The 25,107-nt window shown below is 35.9% G+C and overlaps 5 protein-coding genes across 9 annotated transcripts; 1 reads left to right on the top strand and 4 right to left on the bottom strand.

Moving 5' to 3' along the window:
* Positions 5,379–8,584, bottom strand: LOC104787908 (aluminum-activated malate transporter 5-like). Its single transcript, XM_010513566.2, has 6 exons — positions 8,047–8,584; positions 7,536–7,673; positions 7,171–7,440; positions 6,942–7,078; positions 6,708–6,854; positions 5,379–6,153 (listed from the first exon to the last, which is right to left on the bottom strand). The coding sequence occupies exons 1-6, from the start codon at positions 8,363–8,365 to the stop codon at positions 5,539–5,541; spliced, it is 1,626 nt and encodes a 541-aa protein (XP_010511868.1). The 5' UTR covers positions 8,366–8,584; the 3' UTR covers positions 5,379–5,538.
* LOC104787906 (30S ribosomal protein 3-1, chloroplastic-like) lies at positions 9,993–10,728 on the top strand. The gene is made up of 2 exons (XM_010513563.2): positions 9,993–10,284; positions 10,380–10,728. The coding sequence occupies exons 1-2, from the start codon at positions 10,060–10,062 to the stop codon at positions 10,653–10,655; spliced, it is 501 nt and encodes a 166-aa protein (XP_010511865.1). The 5' UTR covers positions 9,993–10,059; the 3' UTR covers positions 10,656–10,728.
* Positions 10,710–12,149, bottom strand: LOC104787907. The gene is made up of 3 exons (XM_010513564.1): positions 11,236–12,149; positions 11,067–11,148; positions 10,710–10,979 (listed from the first exon to the last, which is right to left on the bottom strand). Exons 1-3 carry the CDS (start codon positions 11,347–11,349, stop codon positions 10,804–10,806), a joined length of 372 nt encoding a protein of 123 aa, XP_010511866.1. The 5' UTR covers positions 11,350–12,149; the 3' UTR covers positions 10,710–10,803.
* LOC104787905 lies at positions 12,288–15,739 on the bottom strand. Of its 5 annotated transcripts, XM_019246075.1 has the most exons (7): positions 15,286–15,375; positions 14,931–14,988; positions 14,716–14,798; positions 14,490–14,612; positions 13,595–14,377; positions 13,298–13,517; positions 12,288–13,185 (listed from the first exon to the last, which is right to left on the bottom strand). In XM_019246075.1, exons 3-7 carry the CDS (start codon positions 14,791–14,793, stop codon positions 12,695–12,697), a joined length of 1,695 nt encoding a protein of 564 aa, XP_019101620.1. In that variant the 5' UTR covers positions 14,794–14,798; positions 14,931–14,988; positions 15,286–15,375; the 3' UTR covers positions 12,288–12,694. The 5 variants fall into 5 exon arrangements, with proteins under 5 accessions (XP_019101620.1, XP_010511864.2, XP_019101622.1 ...); XM_010513562.2 differs by lacking the exon at positions 14,931–14,988 and having other exon boundaries at positions 14,716–14,785; positions 15,285–15,739; XM_019246077.1 differs by lacking the exon at positions 14,931–14,988 and having other exon boundaries at positions 14,534–14,612; positions 14,716–14,785; positions 15,285–15,739.
* On the bottom strand, positions 20,269–21,956 carry LOC104787903. Its single transcript, XM_010513560.1, has 2 exons — positions 21,772–21,956; positions 20,269–21,408 (listed from the first exon to the last, which is right to left on the bottom strand). Exon 2 carries the CDS (start codon positions 21,401–21,403, stop codon positions 20,366–20,368), a length of 1,038 nt encoding a protein of 345 aa, XP_010511862.1. The 5' UTR covers positions 21,404–21,408; positions 21,772–21,956; the 3' UTR covers positions 20,269–20,365.

The following is a 25,107-nucleotide window of genomic DNA, read 5'->3' as shown; positions in this document are numbered from 1 at the left end:
TCAACGAGTCTTTCGGTATTGTTCTGGAAGAGTTTTACAGGTTCCGGACTTATCAACATCTGGTTTCTCTTGCCAACACCAATACAGATCTTCAAGGTGAACCGACGTTTAAACTCTTTTAATATTTCCCGTCTCCTATATTATCTTCATCTCTTAAAAGAAAAACTTCCATTATTAAACGCTCATGAGTTTGTTTTATTTATAAAAAGAAATCGACAACTTCTCTATATGATGTACAGGGCGTCCGTGTTAAACTTTCCTACATTATGTTGATTTACGGTGTTGTTATTTTATTCCATACATTAATTTATAGCCTTATGGTTTTCTCTTCTTCCCTGTTTTCTTGACGCACATTAGATGTCATTGGCCAAGTTTGTTCCACAAAAGCATATCGAAATGGTATGACACAAACCTTGGAGAGGATGTTAGTTCACCTATGTCTTGAGAGGTCTGTTCCTCACCTACTTCCATATAACAATATTTTGGTACTTAATGCTTCCCGTTTCTTCTTGCTTATACTTTCTCTTCTTCCTCCTTATTCAGGTAAAGCTTGGAGAGCTAGAAGCTGAACTTGTTGAAATCAATGCTAATAATGACAAGTTGCAGCGGTCTTATAATGAACTTGTGGAGTACAACCTTCTTCTTGAGAAGGTAATGTCTTTTCATTCTACTTAAATCTGAGTTTTTGTAGATCCTACAATGCCGCCTTACATGTAGAGTCTTGATATTTTTCTGACTTGGATTTAAATTTGATTGACAGTTTTCTGGTTCTGTAAATATATTTACCTGAGGATAAAAGTAGATACTAATGCCACCACACTATATATAATGTTTGTTCCACAGTGTTTTAGTGAGTGTAAAGGGTCTTCTATAGTGCAAAATGCAGATTTTACACTGTTATGGTTAAAGCGTTGGATGTGCATCTCGTGATATATTCATGTGGATGTTATTGTTTTTTGGCTGGTGAGTTTTTTGCTTCAGCCCATAGAAGTGCTACCGCACAACAGAGTGAGATAGAAACACAGGAAGCTGGTGAAGACCTCCTTGAGGCTCCTTTGTTGCAGGAAGTATGAAAGCTGCGACTGTTTTTCTTCGTCGAGTTTCGTTTTCTCAAAATAGCCTTACAAACTCTCCCGTTTAACATGTCTTTTGATCCAATTATCACTCCAGGGGATCCATATCATCAAGAAACCAATCTACTTCCAATCCATAAGAGACAACAGACCAAACAGGATAGGTGCAAGAAGTGCTACTACTATAAGCAGATGAGGAAGTTTGTAAACCATCATTAACAAAAAAAAAAAACATAACATACGATGAAGAACTATTTTCATTGTTTTCCAGTTCTCCTCCTTTTCAAGTTGTTTTTCTTTTCATTATCTTTTATAAAGGACACGTGAAATAAATATATGAGCAAATTCAGTTACTATTCTCCATATGAAAATACGACCGACTCTAAACAGAACTGTAGAAATTCATATGAAACTGATGTAATCAATTTTTTTTAAAAAAAATATCAAAACAGAGTTAAGTAGAACATTTTTTATGTCAAAACAATGTACTCTGAAAATACAGGAAATGGTTTTCATAAAAAATTCCAGAATCTACCTAAAACATACGACTACTCTGTCAAACTAAATCGAACTAAATAAACATCCAGTCATTTTATAAAAAAGTATATAACCGTGTTACTTTACAACTAATAAGAAGAACAACAAACAACCCATATTACAGAAACTTTTATGGTACGTCAACTTAAACAATTAGCAAGTTAAGAGCCGACAATACACAAACGAAGATGGGCCATCTTCGAACTTTTTATATAAAACAAATACCACGATCGGACAAACCTCCCGTACAACCCAAATTTTGGGCCCAAGCCTATTAACATAAGGCTTCGATCTATAACCAAATCACTACGAGAACTAAAAGTTGGAAGGCCCCAGTTCAAATATGTAAAATTAGATACAATTGTCAAAATTCAATAAATGATAGGAAAAATAGTTTATAAAAAATATATTATAATTACCCCAATTCCCATGGCTGAGGCAAAACAATAAGCTAACCAATGTTATCATCCTCTACAAATTTTCAAACTTCATAACAAAGTTGTTGTTTTCCTGCTTCCTAAACAAAGAATACGCCTCCATAATAATATAAACAAGAGAAGAAGATAAAGTAACTGAAAGTATACCATAATAGAAAAGATAGGGAGAAAATAATAAATAAGCCGACCAGTTACCATGAAAACAAAACACAACATGCATACAAGATCAACAAATTGAGAAGAGAGCTCGAACAAACGAACTCTAAAACAGGTCTTAAACGATCTGTATGAATATTAGCATTGACGTATGGAAAGAGGTCTTCAGATTCAGCAACAAGTATAGCATTTAAAAATTCTCATTCGTAAAACAAGCATCCTTAAAAAAAATGATAAAACAATTCAATCGAATAACTTACAAACACGTTCATAGAATAAAGGAAACACAGCTAACATTAACATTACTCGACAAATATATACGAAACCATTACCAAGCTGGGGAAAAAACTACGACTTACACACACCATTAGTTAAAGGAAAAGATGCTAATATTCAAGTTCGAGATTATCTTAGCATTAGACCTTAATTGATTAACTTTCTAAACCGGCGAACATAATACTACACCTCACAATTTTTTGGTGGAAAACCGTCATAGAGACAAACATTTAATTTAACAACACACAATNACCAGAAACATTACCTACAACAACATCTAAGAAAACCAAAAAAATATGGAACGACAAAAAAAAAAAGAAAATAAATAAACCAGAACAAAAGACAAAACCAATAAAACAATTAATAACTATACAAAACTTAACTAACTTCGTATTCTATATTTTATGAATACAAAAAAGGATCATCATGATTTTAATAAATTTTAGATTCCTAAAATAGAAAAAAAAATACAAACTTGAAAAAAAAACCCAGAAAAAACAACAAAAGAACAAAGAACAATATACGAACACCATAACCACACGGAAAGATGGAAAAAACATACAAAATATCAAACTAACACAACAACAAAAACAAAATCAACCTCATGAAACTTCCGCGCGTAGCGCGGATCAACTGCTAGTAGATTTATATAGTCATTATGGCAGACATATATACTGAGATAGATTTATATGACAGATATAGTTATACGTGATGGTAGATATTTCCATATGGATAGACATAATTAAAAGCGATAGAGTTATGACTTAATGAAGTGGTAGACATATTTGTTACTGAAATAACAAAAGTTAAGTAGAGTTAAACATATAGACGTGATAGAGTTATTTGGTTTGACAGATTTATACTATTGCTGTTTTAGGTCAAAACAAAGCATTTTACGAAATATGCTGTGTTTTTATTTAATATTAGGTTTATATATAATTTTAATTGATAATAACATTGTAAGATAAGGTAGTGCAGTGGTTATAGGTTGTTTAAAAGTGTTTCAAATCTACGGTTCAAAGCTTAGCAATTGGCAAATATATTTTTAAAAAAACCTAATATGAAAAGGTAAATTCAAAATTTGCTCAAGTCACCTTCTTCCCAAAAACCCAAGTCAGAGTGGCTAATCTCCGCCTTCATCGTAGTCACTTCCAATCTACTGATGCCATTCTTCGACTGGTTGATTCCATCATCCGCAATAAGATCAAAAGCCTTAGAGAATCAAACCCCTCTTTATCATCGTCGATGTTCGAGCTCTGGTTCTCGTACTATAAAGTTGATGGTTTACTCTAACCTCCGAATCATAAGAATATCACCTGATGTTGCAAAGAATCCAGTGATGGTTTGTTGCAACGAATCTTGTTTTTATTCATGTGTTATCCAAGACATTCTGTATCATGCAAATTGGGACATGTGAACAATTAAAATGATTCGAAAATCTCCCAAAACCAGTTCAAACCTAAACATTAAAATTGGCATTTTAATCGAATCTATCATCAGAATAATATAAATATTACAAAAGATTAAAAAAAAAACCAACAAACCAAACTAGAGATTTGTTCCTAGATTGATTGATTCACCCTTTGATTAATGGAGAACTTCTCTCCTTCTGTTAATTTTCTTCTGCCGATCTCAGATCCATCCAAGAGATGCATCAAATTCTTCCGGTTCTAGAATGAAGCTCTTCAAATCTTCTCCAAAAATCATCAACTCTGGGAAGGTCCACCACCGATTACATGCATATTTGGTGTGATTCTTCTCTTTAATTTGCTCTTATAATATGAGCAAAATAATCCCCTAAGACACAACACAAACTGTAAGTCATCCAAACAAGATTGAGCATAGAATCAGAGCTCCACTAAAAGCACCGTATATTGCCATATACATCAAAGCATATTATGAGACATAAACGTCAATTACCTTTCATTGATACATAAAAGCCGAACATGGTCGCCACTTATGTTCGATTCAGAACTCTTCATTAATTTCCATGCCCATCACTATCACAAATACGAATGTGTTATGCTCTTTTTGATCAAATCCTAAATTGGTAATCTGGATCCAAAGTTCAAACAAAATACTAGATCTTTGAAATCAATAAACTTGTTTTGAATCAAATCATTTCTTTCCTACATGTTAGCTATCATTAACACTAAGGAACCAAAAATTACAATAAAACATTCTTACCAACAGATTGGATAGTGGCATGGCCTGGATGTGGAACAAGATACGAAGACGAGAGACTCCATTGACAACCCACACCTCGGCGGCTCCACAAACCCATAAACAAAGCCGATAGGCTTTATTATTAAATACAAAATAAAACTAGAAGGGAAAAGAAACGCACTCTGGCTGCGGCAATGACGACGAGGGCTTGTAAATCGCTAGAATAAATCGGAAACCCTAAATCACGATTTGGGGGCGGAGAGAAAAATAAAAAGGATGAACTTAGGTTTTTTTTTTTGTGTTTTCTTATACAATTTCAGTCTTTTTTTCTCTGTTTTTAATTTTAAATGGCATGAATTGTAAAATACAGAAAAATAATAAAGCTTTAAAGTCTTTTTCAAATTTATATGTGTTGTTTGAGTAAAAGTTTGGTCACAAGTATTGTTTGAGTAAACTACGAACTTATAAGTGTTGTTTGAGTAAATTTCTCATATATAAATTCCAAAAGTTTCAAGTTTTAACAGCAAAATTGGTCTTCCTTTCCATGTTGACACCCAAACCCAAGTTCGATTCTCCTATATCACACTATTTTTTTTCTTTTTATATAACTGTTTCATTTTTTGACCCTGGTAAAATTTTCTTCTGGGTCCGGTAAAAACGGTGCAAATACTTTTGTCATAATCAAAATCTCAAAAAAAAAAAAAAAAAACTGATTATCATAATAGAAACTATATAGACAGTCCTTTAAACATATAATCAAAATGATTTAACCAGAAATACACAAAACAAAAGAATAATGTAACTTATATTTGTTTTATGATACTTTCAAATCACTTACAACATTCATGATAATACTAAGGTGACACCACGCCCGAATCACATCTTCTACACATTCAAACCTTAGGAATCTGATCAACAGGATCTTTGAAACCAGCTTTTGTGCTAAGCTCCTCAAAAGCGTTGACAACATTCTGCAGCCTCGCAACAAACTCGATCAGAAGAGAAGAAAACGTAGCCAAAGACAACGAACTCGCACTTTCGTATACTTTACATTCGATCTCATTCACAACAGTACCACCAATGAAGGACGCGCTTGGCCACACCTCCCGGTTCTTGAGCATCATACTCTCTGTTGACATCCAATTCCGAGAGTGATCATTACCCTGATGATTGTTGTTGTTGTTGTTATCCCAAATCTGGCTTAAGGATGTAATAACTTTGGTCTCGTCGTCTTTGGCTTCTTGTTCTTTTTCTCGAGCTTCTTCCGCTTCAGCTTGCTCTTTAATAGATGCCCAGCTTTCTGAGTTGACAAGAAGATATGATTTACTGTCTATCTTCATTTGTAGTGCCTCTGCTGCATGTTGAACTTCTTTAAGAATCTCTCCGAGGCTTAGGTTTAGCTTCTCCATTTTCTCTACTTTTTCTCCAAACAAACGTAAAACTTTTGCTCCTTCGTTACCAACTCTCCGAAGCTCGTTACTAAAAGCATGTCTTTTCTCTGGAGCTGCCTGCCATATCACACATCCGAATATGTCACGTATCATTTAACAAAACAGATTAAGTACTACTAGACTTCTTTCACAAGTTACTAAATTTATGTGTCATTTTGGTATAAGGTGAACTGATACGACATTTACTTTCTAAATATGTCACATATCATTTAACAAAACAGATTAAGTACTACTAGACTTCTTTCACAAGTTACTAAATCTATGTGTCATTTTGGTATAAGGTGAACTGATACATTTACTTTCTAAATATGTCACGTATCATTTAACAAAACAGATTAAGTACTACTAGACTTCTTTCACAAGTTACTAAATCTATGTGTCATTTTGGTATAAGGTGAACTGATACATTTACTTTCTAAATATGTCACGTATCATTTAACAAAACAGATTAAGTACTTCTCAAGTTACTAAAATTTATGTGTCAATTTTAGTATAAGGTGAATCGATACATTTACTTTCTAATAATCATTCACCTTAGTAGCAAAAGGGTGCAATGCATAGTAACATAAAGAGTATTGGTTTAATGAAATAGTAGTAATAAGGAACTGAACCTGTATCTCTGATAGAATGCAACCATGCATTGCCATGACTGTGAAAGCACAATGTCTCACTGCACCACTAAGTTTGACATAGTTTTTCCAGGGATGGTTAAACGTTTTGTAAGGTCCATGTGGAGGCTCCCATATGGCAAAATCAAGCTGCAAAAAACAGAGTTTTTTTTAGTGCTATATATATCATTATAATTCTAGATATTGTAAGTTGTTGTCTCTACTGCAAAAACGTACCAGAGAATCTTCTTGGCTTGTTGATTGAACAGCTGATCTGTACCCGCTGTACAATGGATCATCCGAAGCTTGGTACGTGAGAATCTTCGAGGGTATTCTCTCGTATTCCACACATTCCAAGTAACCATTCACACATCCTAAAATATAAAACATGCACAAACCTGAGATAAGGGACATTGAAATAATAAAAGCCAACCATCTAATGACAGATTATGTATTTATCTCTAACCTTCAAGGGAATTTGCCACAGTCTTGAAGTTTTTAGCCACCAGTTTATGGAGATCTTCCCCGGCCCATATCGGAAACAGAAATAAATTCACAAGCAAACAAATGGTTGCACCAAGAACAATAAGCAAGATCCTGTAATAAGCAGTGCTTAAGAAATCTCTCGAGTTGTTCCCGGAAACAAGAACGATACAATATGTCAACTTGAACACCCTGAATGCGTATTCGTATGGTTTCATGGCCGCGTAGAGTTTCAAATAAGTAGCACCAAAACCTGATATAGACAAAGCAAAAACTAATGTTAGCTAGTATTCTCATTTTTGTGTAATGGAAATGTGGCGATACATATAAGTGAAAATGTTGCAAAACCTGCAAGGAATATGCAGATTACAATGACGACTTCTTCAAACTCTCCTGCTAAAAGAGAGAGCTGCGCGATGCCAAGAGCAAGTCCTCCAGCTAACATTGTGCCTAAAGCTCTATTGAATCCTTTAACCAAAGTTGCTCCTGCAAATTGAACAATAAGAGTGACTCAATAAGTAAATCGGAACAGAGAAAATACAAAAAATATTAAATTCAAAAAAAAAAAGGAAATTAGTATTCAAACAAATGGTGACTTTATTTCACAAAAAGAAAACAAAGAAAGTGTAAGAGTTGATCTAAAAATGTGATCAATACATTAAAATGTAACTCAATATTCAGAACCAATGAAAATGGAAAGATTGAATCCAAAAAAAAAAAAAAAAAAAGTGAACAGTCTTACAATTAAAAGAAACTTTGCTAGATTTGGTTCACATATGTTGAGTTCAAGATTCCAATAAACATACCACAAAACTCAAAGATCCTATCATAAACAAGGCTCAGAGTTAAGAATCAATACCAACGTAATACTCAAAAATGAGGACAACAGTGAGGATAGCCCAAACTGCAAATTTACTAGCATCTCGAAGCGGCTCTTTGAGGAAGACGACAAAGGAACAGAGTGCCAGAGCAACCCCCATCTTGAAGGAGAAGTAAAGCTTCCGACGATCAGAATGTCCCATCGCGTACAACTTAGCCGGAGCCTTGTAGAGAGCCCTCCAAGAGAAACACCGGAAGAACTTAGATTCACGACGACCATCGGCTACGTCGCTGGAGTACTGCCACAGAAGCTTCTCTCTGTTTGGCTCCGGGACTGATGATCCCATTTGGCCTCCCATTATTATTTTGTTTCCAGAAATTATTCTGACAAATCTACAGAACCTTGAGAGAGATTCTTGTCGTCCTTACAAATAAGAGAGATGTCTCTTGAGGCTTGATATAGTATTTATCAAGGATTTGTTTTGTAATACTACACAATCAATGCATGCCTTTGGTTCATCATCTCTATAATTTTTATATATGTTTTTTTTATGAATATATCATTTGTTGCAACTAGTCTACATTATAGTTTTGATGATTACCCCATTTATAATTTTTTTTTTTTTGTTGTTGGTTGACATCAATCATTAAGCTATTAACCACTAAACGTGTCAAAAAATGATTTTTAGACGTGAGAACTTTGTGGAGCTGTAAATGTATGAACCGGAAAAGTAATATGCCGTTTTGTAACTAATTAGACTTTTTATGTTTTTATAATTGATTGATTTGGTTCTAATGGTGTATGTAACAAAAAGACTAATATAGTAATAATTATTATAATCTCTAAATCTACACGTTTTTAGGAAAAAGTCGAGTTACTTGTTTGGCTCAGGTACATAATAATAACATATTGACGAGTAAGATTGTCCCAAACAGTTTGGATAAACAACCTGAGAATTAAATCTTCGAGGACCTGTGCGATGTAAATGGACCAATGCGAAGGTGAGTAAATTACACACATTGGCAAGTTTCATGGTCGTGACACTCTCATGAGTGTGACATTTTTTGAAACTTACTACCGCATCGCATGTACTACTCCCTTACTAATGCTCAAAAGCCAAGCCTACCCTACCCAGTGTGCCCATCCTCACATGAGATTGATTATTCCTAAATTCTAAAAACAATATGATCTGTGGATTTTGACTGACGTCGACAGTTTTCTCCAAACTGTTTAAATTATTGGTATTGCTCAAAAAAAATAAAATAATTAAAAGTATTATTGCACAATACATAAATAGTTAAATAGATCATTTACAATCAAAGTTTTAGATAATGTGAATACGTTTTCAGCTTATTTGGGTTCATGCATGGTGTGTCTACGTTTTGGTCTCAGGCTCTCAGCAAACCTGTGAACAAAAAAAAAAAAGAAAAGAAATAGAAGACGACGACCTTTGGAGATGAATCATGTCATGTGTGACATAACGTAATAGCCACCTTCACGAAATTAAATAAAAATAATGCTGTAGAATATCTTGCAGTTTACTATATTTTGATTAGGATATTTTGTGAGGAAAACATGTGTCCAATGAATAAACCAAGAACAAAATATTTTTAATTCAATGAGAAATATAAATAACACAAAAACTTTTGTTTGACTTTTACGAAATCATTGATCAAATAACTCTAAACAAATAAAACATAAATTTTATATAATATACGTGGCTCGAATCAAATATGATTTTGAATATTCTACATTAAGATTCTATAGTGATTAAAAAGAAAAGATTCTAATGTGACCAATAAAAAATAGTTCTGGAACTTTTTATTTTATTTTAGTTGGATCTTAAAATTGGGCTAAAAAAATACTCGATTTTGGTGTGTCATTATGGGCTTGTTGTCAAATAAAAATATGGGCCAAGTCAGTAAAGCCCATATATTTTTCAAACCAATGTTCCAAACTACACTTTGAAACTCTCCACCCAAAACTGTGACCATATCTTCCTTATCCATATTCTCTCACAAAATCTTCCATTGGCTCTCTGAGAAAACAAAAATGATGTCATCAATGGCACTTTCATCTGCTTCTTTCTGCTCTTCTATCGTTTCTCAACATCCCAAACTCTCCTTCACTGCTTCTCCTCCATTGTTCCATTCCCAAACAACCAAACCCATCTCAGTGAAACGTAACATCGTTACTCTAGCAGCTCCAGAGACGCTCACGGGTGAAACAGTCACAGGAATTGAATCTTCAGACAACACTCCACAACCAACAAAAAAGGTAATAACAACAAACACATTCTTATGCTTCTTCTTCTTGTTCTTGTCTCTTCTTGGTGTTTCAAAACCAATGAATTGAATCTTTGTTGTTTGAAGGAGGTGAAGCAAGATGAGAAATCAAGAGTGGTTCTCAAGTTTGTGTGGATGGAGAAGAACATAGGATTAGGATTGGACCAACATGTACCTGGACATGGTACAATCCCACTTAGTCCTTACTTCTTCTGGCCTAGGAAAGATGCTTGGGAAGAGCTTAAGTCTACTCTTGAAGCTAAGCCATGGATCTCTCAAAAGAAGATGATCATTCTCCTTAACCAAGCCACTGACATCATCAATCTCTGGCAACAAAGTGGCGGCAATTTAACTTCTCAATAATCTCTCTTTTTGCATTTCAAGAATTCACTCTGTTGTCTATGACTATTGCTATTGAGAGTTTTTTTTTTTTTTTGGTTTATCTAAACAATATCCAATCACATTTCAACATAAAAGATTCATTTTATTGCAAAGAGGATCATAATAAAAGCTAAAATTTAGCAACTCTGAGTTGTTGTTTCCTGGAAGGACATATCAAACGCTTGATGGTTGAGATTTTGCAAAGAAGAGCTTCACCATATGACTTGGAGACTCTCCGGTCACCGGAATAAGTACACGTCAGTGTCACTTTCTTCTCCAAGACACTCACCAATATTGAATATGTTTCTGGTCCACAACAAAAACAGAGAAAACAAACATGAGACGAAGAACATCAAGTGTCTCAGCTCGAGATGTAAGCAAACTAGTTCTTACCGATCATTCTTGACATTATGTCGGCGACTTTCTCTTGGCAGTCACTACATCTGATGTCTGCTGACAGAACAATCTCCTGAATCTGATAACAAGGCAAGATCACTAAAAGAATCCACAGAGTTGAATCATTCTTAAGGAAAAGAAGTGTTATAAGAGTAAAGTAACGAACAAGAGGCATGGATAACGATGCAACAGAAGCGAGACTGGTTCCACTTGTTCTTGAAAGTTTGCTTCTTAGTGATGTTCCAAGTTCTTCCTCGACGATTTCAGACAGAATAGCCATGACACTCTCGTTGTACAAGGAAGATGGATAAAATAGGAATGAAGAATCCTATATAAACAGTCTCCTTGCACAAGGAAAGATAAACAAAACAAAAACTGAAGAATCCTAAAGAAACCACCAAAGTGGGAAACGAAGAGTGTCCTTGTCCGAAAAGGATGAGTTAGCAAAACTTGTGACAGAGGAAGCCCATCTTTGCTTTTGCTTTAATCTATGGAGAAAACTAAGTTTAAAGACTCACAAGAGACATGTTAACACACAAAGACAGATATTAATATGCTTTGGATCCATGACTTAGTGTTAATTTTTGTGGGTAAGAAAGTCCAGACCTTTTTGGTTCCTCTGGTTTTTTTCTCTCTGCATTGTTTGAAAAAGATGCTTCACTCACCAAAATGCAACCCCACCAAAATCACTCAAGTGGTGTATTGCTTCTGAGATCTGACTAAGTCTCAACAATTTAGATAGTTCTTTACCTTTTTCTCCTTACCCCACCTTTGGTAAAGCCAATCATAGATAGATCAAAAGGGATATTAGGTTTAAAAGGGGTTTAAGAATAAGACAATTGGTTTATTTTAGACGCTCCTAAAGTCTTTTGCACAGGCTGTAAACTCTCAGTAAATTATATCAAAACGGAATAAAATGTTGGAAATAACAAAACTTGTTGGATTCTCTTATGGTCCCAGTTTCCATGAAACATCAATTGTTACCAGCTACAAAGTTACACAACTTACCACCAAAGAGCATCAGTTTCATTTGTTGGTCCCGTTTGGATGCTGCACAAAACAAAAACCTTACGGGACATGACAAGGACAGAGTTAACTTGCAGACCATTAAGATAATCTAGTGTCCTCAACTTTTGAGTATCGAACTATTCAGGAGCTAATCATAACATTCAACACAGGTAAGAAATCAATGTATCATATGGACCACTGAAGATGAAATTAAGGTAAGAAGATAGTTTTATTTGATGATACATAGGTTACATGAAAATAAAAATCCCACCAGACCAAAAAGAAAACAAATCATCTCTATGCTAATGAGAGTTGAAAAAAGATAACTTAATTCTATGAAAAAAAACCCACTGATTTAATGCCTAAAACACTAGCGAGGTAAATGCTATTACCTACTTCTACTGCATCCAAAATTTGCTCTCTGTATTAAAGCTCTAAGCCCTACTGTTACAACATACGTACACAACGAATTTGGATGCCATTACGAGCTAATCTATAATCCATTCCAAGAAATCTTGCGAGTCACAGTAATCTAAAAACCCAAAATCGCATTGAGCAGATGCACATCAGGTGATATGTACCTCACAAGAAGAAACGCAACTTCATCACCAAGCTGATCATCTCGATAATAATAGACCACTAGTCAAAGGCTGCCCAACCGAAGAGCCAAAAGAATCTCCTTCCATGAACTTGCAGTTCTCACAATCCAAAGATCTTTCACTAGAGAAACCATCAGTCAAGTTAGGATCGTGTGGACAGCAACTGACAACTCGATTCCGCTTCCTCGATTTTTTCCACTTTAAGTCAGAATTACCAAGGACATCGTTTAGAAGATCTGGAATTGGTCGCTTAGGTAATGACTTTTTGGTTGTTGCTACTGAAAGACACATGGTGCCTTTAGCCTCCCCATTTGGTGACATCCCACCATTACCAACACTAGCTTCAGATGGCTTTACATCAGGTTTCACCTTCATCTCTTTTGTCTTCATCAAAGATAAGACCGTACTCACGAGATCAGATCTTGATCTTATATTAACCCACTCATCTTCCAACCATTCCCGAGATTGTCTAAGGTCCCTACGATGGAAGGCAGACATTTTCTTTTCGCCTGAGAGAAGACAACCAAAAAAAACAATAATTAGTCCCACAAAATAATGATATTTAGATCTACAGCAAATCTGCGATAAAGAAAAAATCCATTTAGAGGTGTCTTAACTCACCTGGCAGGTAAACTTCAAATTTGTCTTCAGACACTTTCTGCATTACGATCCCTTCCCACCATCCATCACACCACCACACATCCACAGGCATACCAACACCAACAGCGCCTACATCATTTTCTATGCTGGGCTTCAGCATTGGACGTACCACTTTCCGTCCTTTAATTCTAAGACCCTCCAGACTATCACCAGCAGCAATCTGAGATGTCAAAACCCACTCCTGCAAACGAAAAGTGGGACATGTTAACAAACTGGACAGAAGAAACAAAACCAAAAGGTGGGTTTCAAAATGTGTACCTCTAGCTTTTTAGATTCATCATCTGCATCCTGAATATCTTGGTACTGGACCTTAACCTTATCCTTGTGTTTCTTTAATACCAGTGCCCTAAACCAACAACCTCTGATGCCACTATCTTCGGAGAGAACTTCAACAAGTGAACCCTTTTTGATGTAATGGGAAGAACCATCTTCTGCAGCCTTGCACATAGAAGCATCTGAAACACCCAAAACAGAATCTGGACTAGATTTGCAGTCACCTTTCATGTCACCTGCAGTTGCTACATCCAAAGTACCAACAGGACTAGGACGACGCCTTTTCCTTGATCTAATCCCAACACAACCCACCAATGGAGCTCCTAATCCTGGGTCATTAACAGGTGCTTGAGCACCGTCAACTGATTTTAAATTGGATACATTCAAGTATCTAAGCATTTTTTGTCTCCAGTAACCTTCTAATTCTGTAATGTCATACGGCTTTATGTCATCATCTCCATATAATTTCTGGCAGAAGAAAGCTACTGGCTGAGCATGCATTGGCACCTTAAGAAATTTCTCATAATGCTGAGGACTTAGGACAGTAGCAAAATCATCTATGCACTCAATGTTGAGATCTTGACGATAAAGAGACAAGAAAATCTCTCTCTCACTAATATCATCAGATGAAACAAAACCAACCTCCTCAGTTTTGTGAAACCATCGTGCCACGACCATCTTTTTGCCTTTAGAATCCTCATAAAGGTCTTCTAAATATGCAACAAGTCTCTTACCTTGCTCAACTAAAACATACACAAAATCGTTCACCTACAATAAATTTGTAAAAAAAGGATGGTGAGCTATATATATAGCACAAAGAAAACTAATAGCAAAACAAACACCAGCTGAACTTTCAATAAAGACATTAAAATAAACTCACAGAAATTCTAACACCATTCCGGAGAAAGGATGGATAATGCTTACGCCGTTTCTTGCAAGTCCAAGAAGAACCCATCCACGAGTCTTTTTTGGTCTGACGAATAGACTCCTGAAATTTCCCATTCTGTAAAGAATCAAAAGAGAAAAGTGATTAATATTTCATACTCCAACAAGAAATCACTCTAAACTCACAAAAGAAAACTCTTAAGAAATAGTTAAAGCAGTACCATAAAAGAGCTCATATTAAATCCTCCAGCATCTTTTTCAGTCATAATAGTAGCTGGTACATCTGCTACATGAGGCATCACACCTAAAAGTTTGAAGAAAACCAGTAACAAAAGATCAGTTAATACATATACAAAAAAACGTTAATCTCAATTTAGATAATCAAACAAAACTTGAAGAATAAAAAATATCAATTCGTGCAGACATTGCTCAGTACCAAAAGGTGGAAACCGGATCTGTCTGCAGCAAAATTTAAGTCATTAATAGGTTTTTAGCTGCAAAAGGCGCAACGGAACCATGTAAGATCTCTAAAAGCACAAAACACAATATATCTTCAAGTTAATCATATAAACAATACCTCCATCGAAAAAATCGTTCCTTTTAGATTCTAAACTACTTAAAGAAGGATGATTCTAAATACCCACAAAATCAAATTATCAAAAGAACGAAAAAAAACAAATTCTACAGAAATCGATACGAACCCAATTGAAAAAATCCCATATTTGAGCTCTTCAGATCTAAAAGTTCAAAACCTAGAATTAGGGCAGAGATTGAGAAGAAGGAAAAATTACCAGAAACAATAGAATCGAGCCAATTGGAGACATCTTCTTTAGAATTAAGCTTCTTCAAAACAGAGCGATTCTTCTTCAAAGCGTATCTAAAAGAGATGCGTTTAGAGCTTTTGACCCTCCCAACAACAGCTAGATCTGCAATCCCATCTTTCCTCTCTAGATAATAATGAACCTCGACTTTGCCTTTACCGTTCTTCACATGCAGCTCATTCCAGCCGCAATACGACGGCGTTTCTGAAGACCACGCCATTGTTGTTTTCTTTCGATTTCTCAAATCGGAACCCAACAAAAAAAAAAAAAGGAACCCTAATTTGATGAGCGCTCTTGGGTCTCTCTCTATCTCTGTGTATACGCGTGAAGTGATGAAACCAGAAGAAAGAGAGGCGGAATTTGAATAATATACAAAAAAAAAATAAAAAAAAAGTAAAAACAGAGGAGGGAGAGAGAGAGAATTAGGGTTTCGAATTTGGGGATAAGGATTAAGGGTGGTGATTGGATCCACGTCTATGATCCGTAAGGAGCGTGGTTTCATTAATTACGGTAATATCCTCTTTTATGCATGAATTTACGATTTTATCCTTAGAGAGGGGAATTTAAAATTTTATCTGCTTTCGTCATGATTTTGGGGATTTTTTTTAATGAAAAAAGGCTATAAATAAAAAAGAGACAAAGGACAAGTTGTGAAATAAAAATTAAATAAAAAAAGATCGAAACGCGTGATTTACGGAGTTTTTTTATTTATTTAGTAGAGGAAGACTTGCTCTATCTGTTTGACAGCTGTGCTTTCACGTCTTTTTTGGATTTTTTGTTTTTCTTTTTTTTTAGATTTGAATTTTTCTGTTTGAATTTAAATCATGGATTTTGCGATATTAACAAATAGTAAAAATACCAAAAAAATCTTCAACTTTCAAATTTGGAACAATATTAAATCAACAATTATAATTTTGTTGAGAAACCACTATATAATAGTGTATAAGACAAGAGAAAATAAAGAGTAGTAGAAGAGAAGTGTTGTGAACTATGACTACAAAACACTTATAAGTTTTGTGTTTTGTAACACTTTGTAAAGAAAACAAGAACTAACAAAGAGAGAGAGGGAGAGAGCAGCCGAGAGAGAGAGAGACTTTGAGAGTGTTTTTGATCAAGGAACTTATATATGTCATTCTTATTACACAACTCCTATTTATAGTGCATTACAAAAGACATGAGTCACACACTTAGACACTTGGTAATGACAAGTGGAAGTTGGTGTAATATTACAAAGACAAGTGTCCTAACATGTGTCTTGTGATGGATTAATCACAATTCTATTTCATAATACTCCCCCTTGATTATCCATCACCATTGACGAGTTACGTACTACCTCATTAAAAACCTTGTCATGGAAAAACCCATTGGGATAAAAACCATGACAAGGGAAAAAGAGTATAGTAACGTAATCTCCCCCTCGAAAAGATAAGTATAATCTTTCTTCATAAATCTCGTAGATGACGCATTCCAATACTGTGAATATGCTTTCTGAATGTGGTAGTCGGAAGCGCCTTTGTGAATAGGTCTGCTGCATTGTCACTTGAGCGGATATGTTGGATATCAACTTCCTTCTTTTGCTCGAGTTCTTGAGTGTAGGAGAAAAATCTTGGAGGTATATGCTTTATTCTATCGCTCTTGATATAACCTTCTTTGATTTGGGCGACACAAGCAGCATTGTCTTCGAATAATGTTGTTGGCTCTTTCTTGGTGATTATTCCACTTGATTCTTGTATGTGGTTAGTCATCGATCTGAGCCATACACATTCTCTCGATGCTTCATGAAGAGCAATTATTTCTGCATGATTTGAGGAAGTGGCGACCAAAGTCTGTTTCTGTGAGCGCCATGAGATTGCAGTTCCTCCAATAGTGAAAACATATCCAGTTTGGGATCGGGATTTATGTGGATCTGATAAATATCCTGCATCTGCAAAACCAACAAGACCAACCGAAGAGTTTCTAGGATAGAATAATCCCAAGTCAATCGTACCTTGAAGATAACGGAGAATATGTTTTATCCCATTCCAATGCCTGCGAGTAGGGGATGAGTTGTATCTTGCAAGTAGATTCGTAGCAAAGGCAATATCCGGTCTAGTGCAATTTGCAAGATACATGAGTCCACCGATAGCACTCATATAAGGTACTTCGGGACCAAGTATTTTCTCGTTATTTTCACAAGGTCTGAATGGATCACTATCGACATTCAGAGATCTATTGACCATTGGAGTACTCAAAGGAGTCGCTTTGTCCATATTAAAGCGCTTTAAAATCTTTTTCGTATAATTTGATTGATGCACAAATATTCCATCTTGGAAATGTTCTATTTGGAGCCCAAGACAAAATTTAGTCTTTCCAAGATCTTTCATTTCAAACTCTTCCTTCATATGAGTTCTTGCATCATCAATCTCCTTTTGAGTTCCAATTATATTTAGATCATCAACATATACAGCAATGATCACAAATCCCGATGGAGATTTCTTTATGAAGACGCATGGGCATATTTCATTATTAACATACCCTTTCTTCAATAGGTATTCGCTTAAGCGATTATACCACATGCGCCCGGATTGTTTTAATCCGTAAAGTGATCGCTGTAATTTGATCGCACAAATTTCATTAGACTTAGAGTCTAATGCCTCAGGAATCTTAAATCCTTCTGGGATTTTCATGTATATATCATTATCCAATGATCCATATAAATATGCTGTCACTACATCCATAAGGTACATTTCTAAATTCTTAGAAGCCGTTAGACTCATTAAGTACCTGAATGTAATTGTATCCATGACTGGAGAATATGTTTCTTCATAATCAACTCCGGGTCTTTGAGAAAAACCTTGTGCAACAAGTCGGGCTTTATATCTTGTGATTTCATCTTTCTCATTTCTTTTTCGCACAAATACCCACTTGCAACCAACAGGTTTTACATCTTTAGATGCAGTGACAAGAGGTCCAAAGACATTTCTTTTATTGAGGGAGAGCAACTCAAGTTGCATAGCCTTTTTCCATTTCTCCCAATCAGGCCTATGTTGGCATTCTGATACGGACCTTGGATCTGGATCATCTTTTTCATGATCGATCTCTTTAGATACAGAAAAAGAGAATATTCCATCATCATCATCGATTTCATCTCTATACCATAACATCCCATTTTGGGCATAGTTAATAGAAACCTCATATTTTTCTGTATCATCCTGAGGACTTTTCTTTTTATTTGGTTCTTCCTGAACCTTTTCATCTCCCATTTTCTTTTTCTTTCGGGGATTTTTATCTTTAGAGCCCATTGGCCTCCCCCTTTTCAATTGAACCTTAGGTTCATTAGCTTTGCTTCCATCAAGTTCCTCTCTAGGAATTTCAACTCTTGATGGTGCATTTGCAGCGGGGATATATGACTTTGTCACCCTTTTTGTATCTGTGAACGCATCTGGTAATTGATTTGCCAAACCTTGTAAATGTACAATTTTCTGAACTTCCAGTTCACGTTGATTTGTAGGGGGATCAATGTATATCAAAGATGGTGTATACCATGTAATATCTTTTGGTACTTGTTTAATTCCTCCCCCTAACGCTGGAAATTCATCTTCATTAAAATGGCAATCGGCAAAACGTGCCGTAAACATATCACCAGTTTGCGGTTCAAGATATCGAATTATACTCGGGGATGCATAACCGACGTATATACCCAATCTCCGTTGTGGCCCCATTTTTGTTCTTTGTGGTGGGGCTATAGGCACATAAACCGCACATCCAAAAATACGGAGATAGGATATGTTTGGCTCTTGGCCAGATGCCAATTGTAAAGGGGAATATTTATTATATGCGCTTGGTCGTATTTGGACCAATGCCGCAGCATGCAATATAGCATGACCCCATATAGAAATTGGGAGTTTTGTTCTCAATATTAACGGTCTAGCAATGAGTTGTAGCCGTTTAATCAAAGATTCAGCCATGCCATTTTGTGTATGAACATGAGGAACCGGATGCTCCACATCGATTCCTATTGACATACAATAGTCATTGAAAGCTTGTGAAGTGAATTCACCGGCGTTATCAAGCCTGACTTTCTTTATGGCATAATCAGGGAATTGAACTTTCAACCTGATTATTTGGGCAATGAATTTTGCGAAGGCCGTGTTTCTTGTTGTCAATAGACACACATTTGACCATCTACTAGATGCGTCAATCATTACCATAAAATAACGAAACAGCCCGCATGAAGGGTGGATAGGTCCACATATATCACCATGTATTCTCTCTAAGAACAATGGTGATTCATTCCCAATTTTGGCTGGCGATGGCCGAATTATGAGTTTTCCTTGAGAACATGCATCACATGAAAACTCATCAGATCTAAAAATCTTTTCGTTCTTCAATGGATGACCATTGGAATTTTGCACAATTTTTCGCATCATGACTGAACCAGGATGTCCAAGTCTTTCATGCCATATCTTAAATGTACTAGTAAACTTAGAGTTTACTGTAACATAAGATGCGAAATTATTTATTTTTGTGCAATACAATCCAGAGGATAACATTGGTAATTCTTCCAATATATGTTTCTCCTCAGATGTTATGCAAAGATATTCAATGCCATTCTTATTCAGAGTCTCTATATGATATCCATTTCTTCGGATATCTCTGAAACTAATCAAGTTTCTATGAGACTTGGGGCAATATAATGCATCAATTTCAAATTTTGTTCCCCTTGGCATTGAAAAACTGGCTTTTCCAGAGCCTATAATAATCTTTGCATTACCACATATAGTGCTCACGCTTCTAGCGGAGTCTTTTATTTTGAGAGAGGAGAAATATTTTTTCTCTTTAAGTATTGAATGCGTTGTAGCACTGTCTGCTAGACACATATCTCCATCCTCAATCTCAAAATTTGACATTTTCTGAGATAAAATATTTATAAAATAAACATTAATAAAATAACATAAAGTCTTACGAAAAAAACTTATCATATATTACAATAAAACTATTATCCAAAAAACATTTTATAAACATAAAGTACATATCAAACTATGACAAAGCATATCATGGCATATAGGCCTTATTCGCATGATTTTCCGTTTTCATTATCAATGAGAAAATCTGCTATAACAAGATGGGGTTCATTGTTTAGGCCATGGTAAGAAGGTCCAGCTTCATCAGAGATGAGGTTGGTCTCTACATTCCTTTCTTTTGCCTGTTGAGATGCTTGATACAGATCGGCCAAATGTTTTGGAATACGACAGGTCTGGTACCAATGTCCTTTCATGCCGCATCTGTAACAAGTACTTTCATCTTGTTTCTTTATAACGCGACCAACATTATTAATTTGAAGATGCTTGTTGGTTTTTCTTGCGTTGAAGTCATTAGGAGAGAAACCTCTTCCTCTTCCTCGTCCACGACCTTCTCCACGACCTCCTCCACGACCATGACCACGGCCTCGACCGCGTCCGCGTCCACGTCCTCGTCCTTGCCAATTATTATAGCTGGATGTAGCAACATTCACTTCTGAAAGTGGAGCTGATCCAGTTGGACGGGTTTGATGATTTATCATCACGAGCTCATTATTTTGTTCAGCAACATGCAAAACTTGCATTAATTCAGAATATCGAGTATACCCTCTTTCTCGATATTGTTGCTGTAGGAGTACATTTGAAGGATGGAAAGTTTGGAATGTTTTCTCGATCATATCATAATCGGAAACTTCTTCTCCGCAGAGAGCCATCCTTGAAGTGATTCCGAACAAAGCGGAATTGTACTCACTTACACTTTTGTAATCCTGAAACCTCAGGTTTAGCCATTCATGTTTGGCTTTTGGTAAGATCACATACTTTTGGTGATCAAACCTATCCTTGAGCGCGATCCAAAGATCTGCAGGATTTTCTCTCGTGATGTATTCATTTTTTAAATCATCGTGGAGATGATGACGCAAGAACATCATGGTTCTTGCTTTTTCCTCTTCTAACCCCGTTTCTGACGGATCGATGGTTTTGAGAAGCCCATTCCCTTTCAGATAGAATTTTACATCTAATGCCCATGTCATATAATTTTTTCCAGAGATATCAAGGGCGGCGAATTCACGCTTTGCCAAGTTTGACATGATTACTATATAAATAATAAAACAAATTGTTAAATATAAAATTTTATGAAATAATTTTGTAAAATCTTGTTTTAGCAAAATTTAAACTATAAAACATAATTATAAATTATATAATATATTTATAAATTGAAACAATCAATTTAGGAGGCATAGCCTTCCATATAATTCAAATCTATAGATCTGAACATATGATCAAGGAGGCAGAGCCTACCATAATGATCAAGAATGTAGATCTAAATGATCAAGGAGGCAGAGCCTACCATTAGATCAAGAAGTATGTATAGATTTTTACTCTATAGATTATACATATAGTAACATGCATGTAAAATAATTAAATTCAAACAATTTGAATAAAACTTAAATCTTACCTCAAACGGATGACGGATCGAGAGTTGATCGTGCTGATAACGTGTTGAGAAACCACTATATAATAGTGTATGAGACAAGAGAAAACAAAGAGTAGTAGAAGAGAAGTGTTGTGAACTATGACTACAAAACACTTATAAGTTTTGTGTTTTGTAACACTTTGTAAAGAAAACAAGAACTAACAAAGAGAGAGAGAGGGAGAGAGCAGCCGAGAGAGAGAGAGAGACTTTGAGAGTGTTTTTGATCAAGGAACTTATATGTGTCATTCTTATTACACAACTCCTATTTATAGTGCATTACAAAAGACATGAGTCACACACTTAGACACTTGGTAATGACAAGTGGAAGTTGGTGTAATATTACAAAGACAAGTGCCCTAACATGTGTCTTGTGATGGATTAATCACAATTCTATTTCATAATAAATTTCTGTTAGTTCGTTTTGATTTTTAAAATTATAATACGGCTAAGAAAATCGAACCTATGACCCTTTCAAATATAACAATATACATAACCGTCTACGATGAAGACTTTATTGGTAATGTGTCAACGACAAACATTTAAATATGTTACAAAAAAAAAAAATCCCAAATTAAAAAAACTAATTAAAAACAAAAAAAGAGAGTGAAGAAAGATTGATCGAAAACGAAACCATTAATCCAACCGAATATTAGCAAAAGAAACAAACATACACAAGATCAGTGATTTTTATATTGAACCATGCTTTCATTCTACTTTTCAAAGATTGGATAAAATTTTATTAAACCCATCACGATTTTAAAAAATCTTCACCAGAAGATATTCCCAGTTCATTTATAAATCAGTTTTTGTGTTGATTCACAAAAATCCGAAACGATTATCCCAGATTTAGAAGATCTGAATGTTGGATAGACTAAGTTAGAAAGTCATCATATTCCTAATTAGTTTGTGTTTTATTAAGAGATAAGGATGTGTTTAGTTTGGAAGTTATCCAAACAAAGGTTTTCCAATTAGGAATAGGCTTTGGTGTTTTATATAAATAAGGGTGTTGAGATGTGACATACCTTAAGAGAGATTTGAGTTTGAGAGATTAAGGTTTTGAGTGATTTTCCTTAATAAGAAAAGAGAGTTGTTCTTTTGAAAGTTTAATCTCAAAGCTTGAAAACAAGAATTGGTATCAGAGCTTCAGAAGAGAATCAAAGATGGGAGATCTTACCGTCTCAACCATCACAACAAAAGAAGGAGGAGGATCTCCTTCTATCTCATGTCCGATGCTAAATACAGTGAATTACACCGTGTGGGCAATGAAGATGAGGATTGCCCTTAGAGTTCATAAAGTGTGGGAGGTTATAGAACCAGAGTCTGCAACAGACGACATCAACACTGACAAAACAACATGGCAATTGCTTTGATTGTTCAATCCATACCTGAGTCTCTTACCTTGCAAGTCGGTGAACTTAACTCGGCAAAGAAGATGTGGGAAGCAATCAAGGCGAGACATGTAGGAGCAGAGAGGGTGAAAGAAGCTTGTTTGCAGACCTTATGGCTGAGTTTGATCGACTTTGCATGAAAGACACTGAGAAGATTGATGATTTTGTGGGAAGATTGTCTGAAATTTCAGCCAAGACGGCTGCACTAGGAGAAAATCTTGAAGAAGCGAAGATGGTAAAGAAGTTTTTAAAGTGTCTTCCAAGAGCGAAATTCATACACATGGTTGCATCGTTGGAACAAGTGTTGGATCTCAACACCACAAGCTTTGTGGATATTGTTGGACGTTTGAAAGCGTATGAAGAACGAATCTCAGAGGAAGAAGATACACAAGAAGATCAGACCAAGCTATTATACGCAAACATGGAGGGACAATCTAACTACACAAACCGTGAATATAATGGTGAATATCGAAGCAGAGGACGAGGTGGAAGATCCTTTTACAGAGGGAGAGGTCGTGGGCGTTTCGGTGGAGGACGAGGTTTTGGCGGAGGTCGAGATATGTCAAAGATAACGTGTTTCTGTTGTGACAAAACCGGACACTTCGCCTTCAACTGCCCCGATCGACTACTCAAGTTACAGGAAACACAGGAAGACGAGAAAACTGAGACACAAGAGGCTGATGAACTTATGTTGCACGAGATTGTCTTCTTGAGTGAAGAACGATGCATACCAAGCAAGTTTGAAACTAATACAAGGGAGGAAAACATCTGGTACCTGGATAACGGAGCTAGTAATCACATGACTGGTGATCGACGTTATTTTGATTCGATCGACACTTCAATCACTGGAAAGGTCCGCTTTGGAGATGATTCTCGAATAGATATTAAAGGTAAAGGCTCTATTGCATTCACTGATATGTACGGAGAACCACGAGTGATGACAGACGTCTATTATATACCAAACCTGAAAAGCAATATTATAAGCCTCGGGCAAGCCACTGAGTCAGGATGCGACATAAGGCTTAAAGGAGGTACTTTGACTATGCACGACCAACACGGTAAACTGCTTGCTAGAGCAGAACGATCACTAAACCGCCTCTACAAAGTAAGAATGGGGATCAGGGATACTATGGTCAGAGATACTTCAAGCCTCCATCTAGCTCAAACAAGCGAGGCAAGTAGGTGGCATGAGAGGTTAGGACACATTAACTCGGCCACACTACAATCTATGTTTGACAAGAAGCTAGTTCAAGGTACTACGGATGTCAGTTTCCAGAAAGAAATATGTGGCTCATGTTTACTCGGTAAACAGGTAAGACGAGTTTTCCCACAAGCAACTTCATATCGCGCAAGTAAGGCATTGGAACTAGTTCATGGGGATCTTTGTGGACCTATAACTCCAAGCACAGCTGCAGGGAACAAGTATATCTTTGTTCTTATTGACGATCATACACGTTACATGTGGACTACTCTGTTGAAGGAGAAAGGAAAAGCTCTTGGTAAGTTTAAGGCTTTTAAGCGACTGGTGGAGCAAGAATCTGGGGAGAGCATACAAACTTTTAGGACTGACAGAGGAGGAGAATTTGTTCCTCACGAATTTAACACTTTTTGTGAGAACTCTGGGATTAGAAGACACCTCACTGCTCCTTATACTCCCCAGCAAAACAGAGTAGTAGAAAGGCGAAACCGTACCTTACTAGAGATGACCCGAAGCTGCTTAAAACATATGCACTTACCAAACTACATGTGGGGTGAGGCTATTCGCCATTCAACTTACCTATTAAACCGAATAGCTACAAGAGCTTTGAAGGACAAGACGCCATACGAGATGTATAGGAGCAACGAGTCCAAACATTGGGACATTTACGAGTTTTTGGTTTGTCATTTGGATATGCTAAGGTTGGCAAACCTCACTTACGAAAGCTTGATG

This window comes from Camelina sativa, chromosome 5 (assembly GCF_000633955.1).
Source record: "Camelina sativa cultivar DH55 chromosome 5, Cs, whole genome shotgun sequence".
Lineage (NCBI taxonomy): Eukaryota > Viridiplantae > Streptophyta > Magnoliopsida > Brassicales > Brassicaceae > Camelina > Camelina sativa.
Note: the sequence above shows the minus strand (reverse complement) of the source record. Positions and strands in the feature narration are given on the sequence as shown.

Bases quoted from the DNA above. Each gene is read 5' to 3' on its own strand.
- LOC104787908 (XM_010513566.2), bottom strand. From the start codon at position 8,365: ATGGGAGGCCAAATGGGATCATCAGTCCCGGAGCCAAACAGAGAGAAG. The intron at 7,674-8,046 runs GTATTGATTCTT...TTCAATTTGCAG, and splicing joins CATTTTTGAGTATTACGTTG to GAGCAACTTTGGTTAAAGGA. The intron at 6,855-6,941 runs GTACGTTTTTGC...TGTTTTTTGCAG, and splicing joins CAAGCCAAGAAGATTCTCTG to CTTGATTTTGCCATATGGGA.
- LOC104787906 (XM_010513563.2), top strand. From the start codon at position 10,060: ATGATGTCATCAATGGCACTTTCATCTGCTTCTTTCTGCTCTTCTATC. The intron at 10,285-10,379 runs GTAATAACAACA...TGTTGTTTGAAG, and splicing joins CTCCACAACCAACAAAAAAG to GAGGTGAAGCAAGATGAGAA.
- LOC104787907 (XM_010513564.1), bottom strand. From the start codon at position 11,349: ATGGCTATTCTGTCTGAAATCGTCGAGGAAGAACTTGGAACATCACTA. The intron at 11,149-11,235 runs GTTCGTTACTTT...CCTTGTTATCAG, and splicing joins CATCGTTATCCATGCCTCTT to ATTCAGGAGATTGTTCTGTC. The intron at 10,980-11,066 runs GTAAGAACTAGT...GTTGTGGACCAG, and splicing joins CATAATGTCAAGAATGATCG to AAACATATTCAATATTGGTG.
- LOC104787905 (XM_010513561.2), bottom strand. From the start codon at position 15,535: ATGGCGTGGTCTTCAGAAACGCCGTCGTATTGCGGCTGGAATGAGCTG. The intron at 14,799-15,285 runs GTAATTTTTCCT...TCAAACTTTTAG, and splicing joins GCTCGATTCTATTGTTTCTG to GTGTGATGCCTCATGTAGCA. The intron at 14,378-14,489 runs GTGAGTTTATTT...AATTTATTGTAG, and splicing joins GGAATGGTGTTAGAATTTCT to GTGAACGATTTTGTGTATGT.
- LOC104787903 (XM_010513560.1), bottom strand. From the start codon at position 21,403: ATGTCAAACTTGGCAAAGCGTGAATTCGCCGCCCTTGATATCTCTGGA.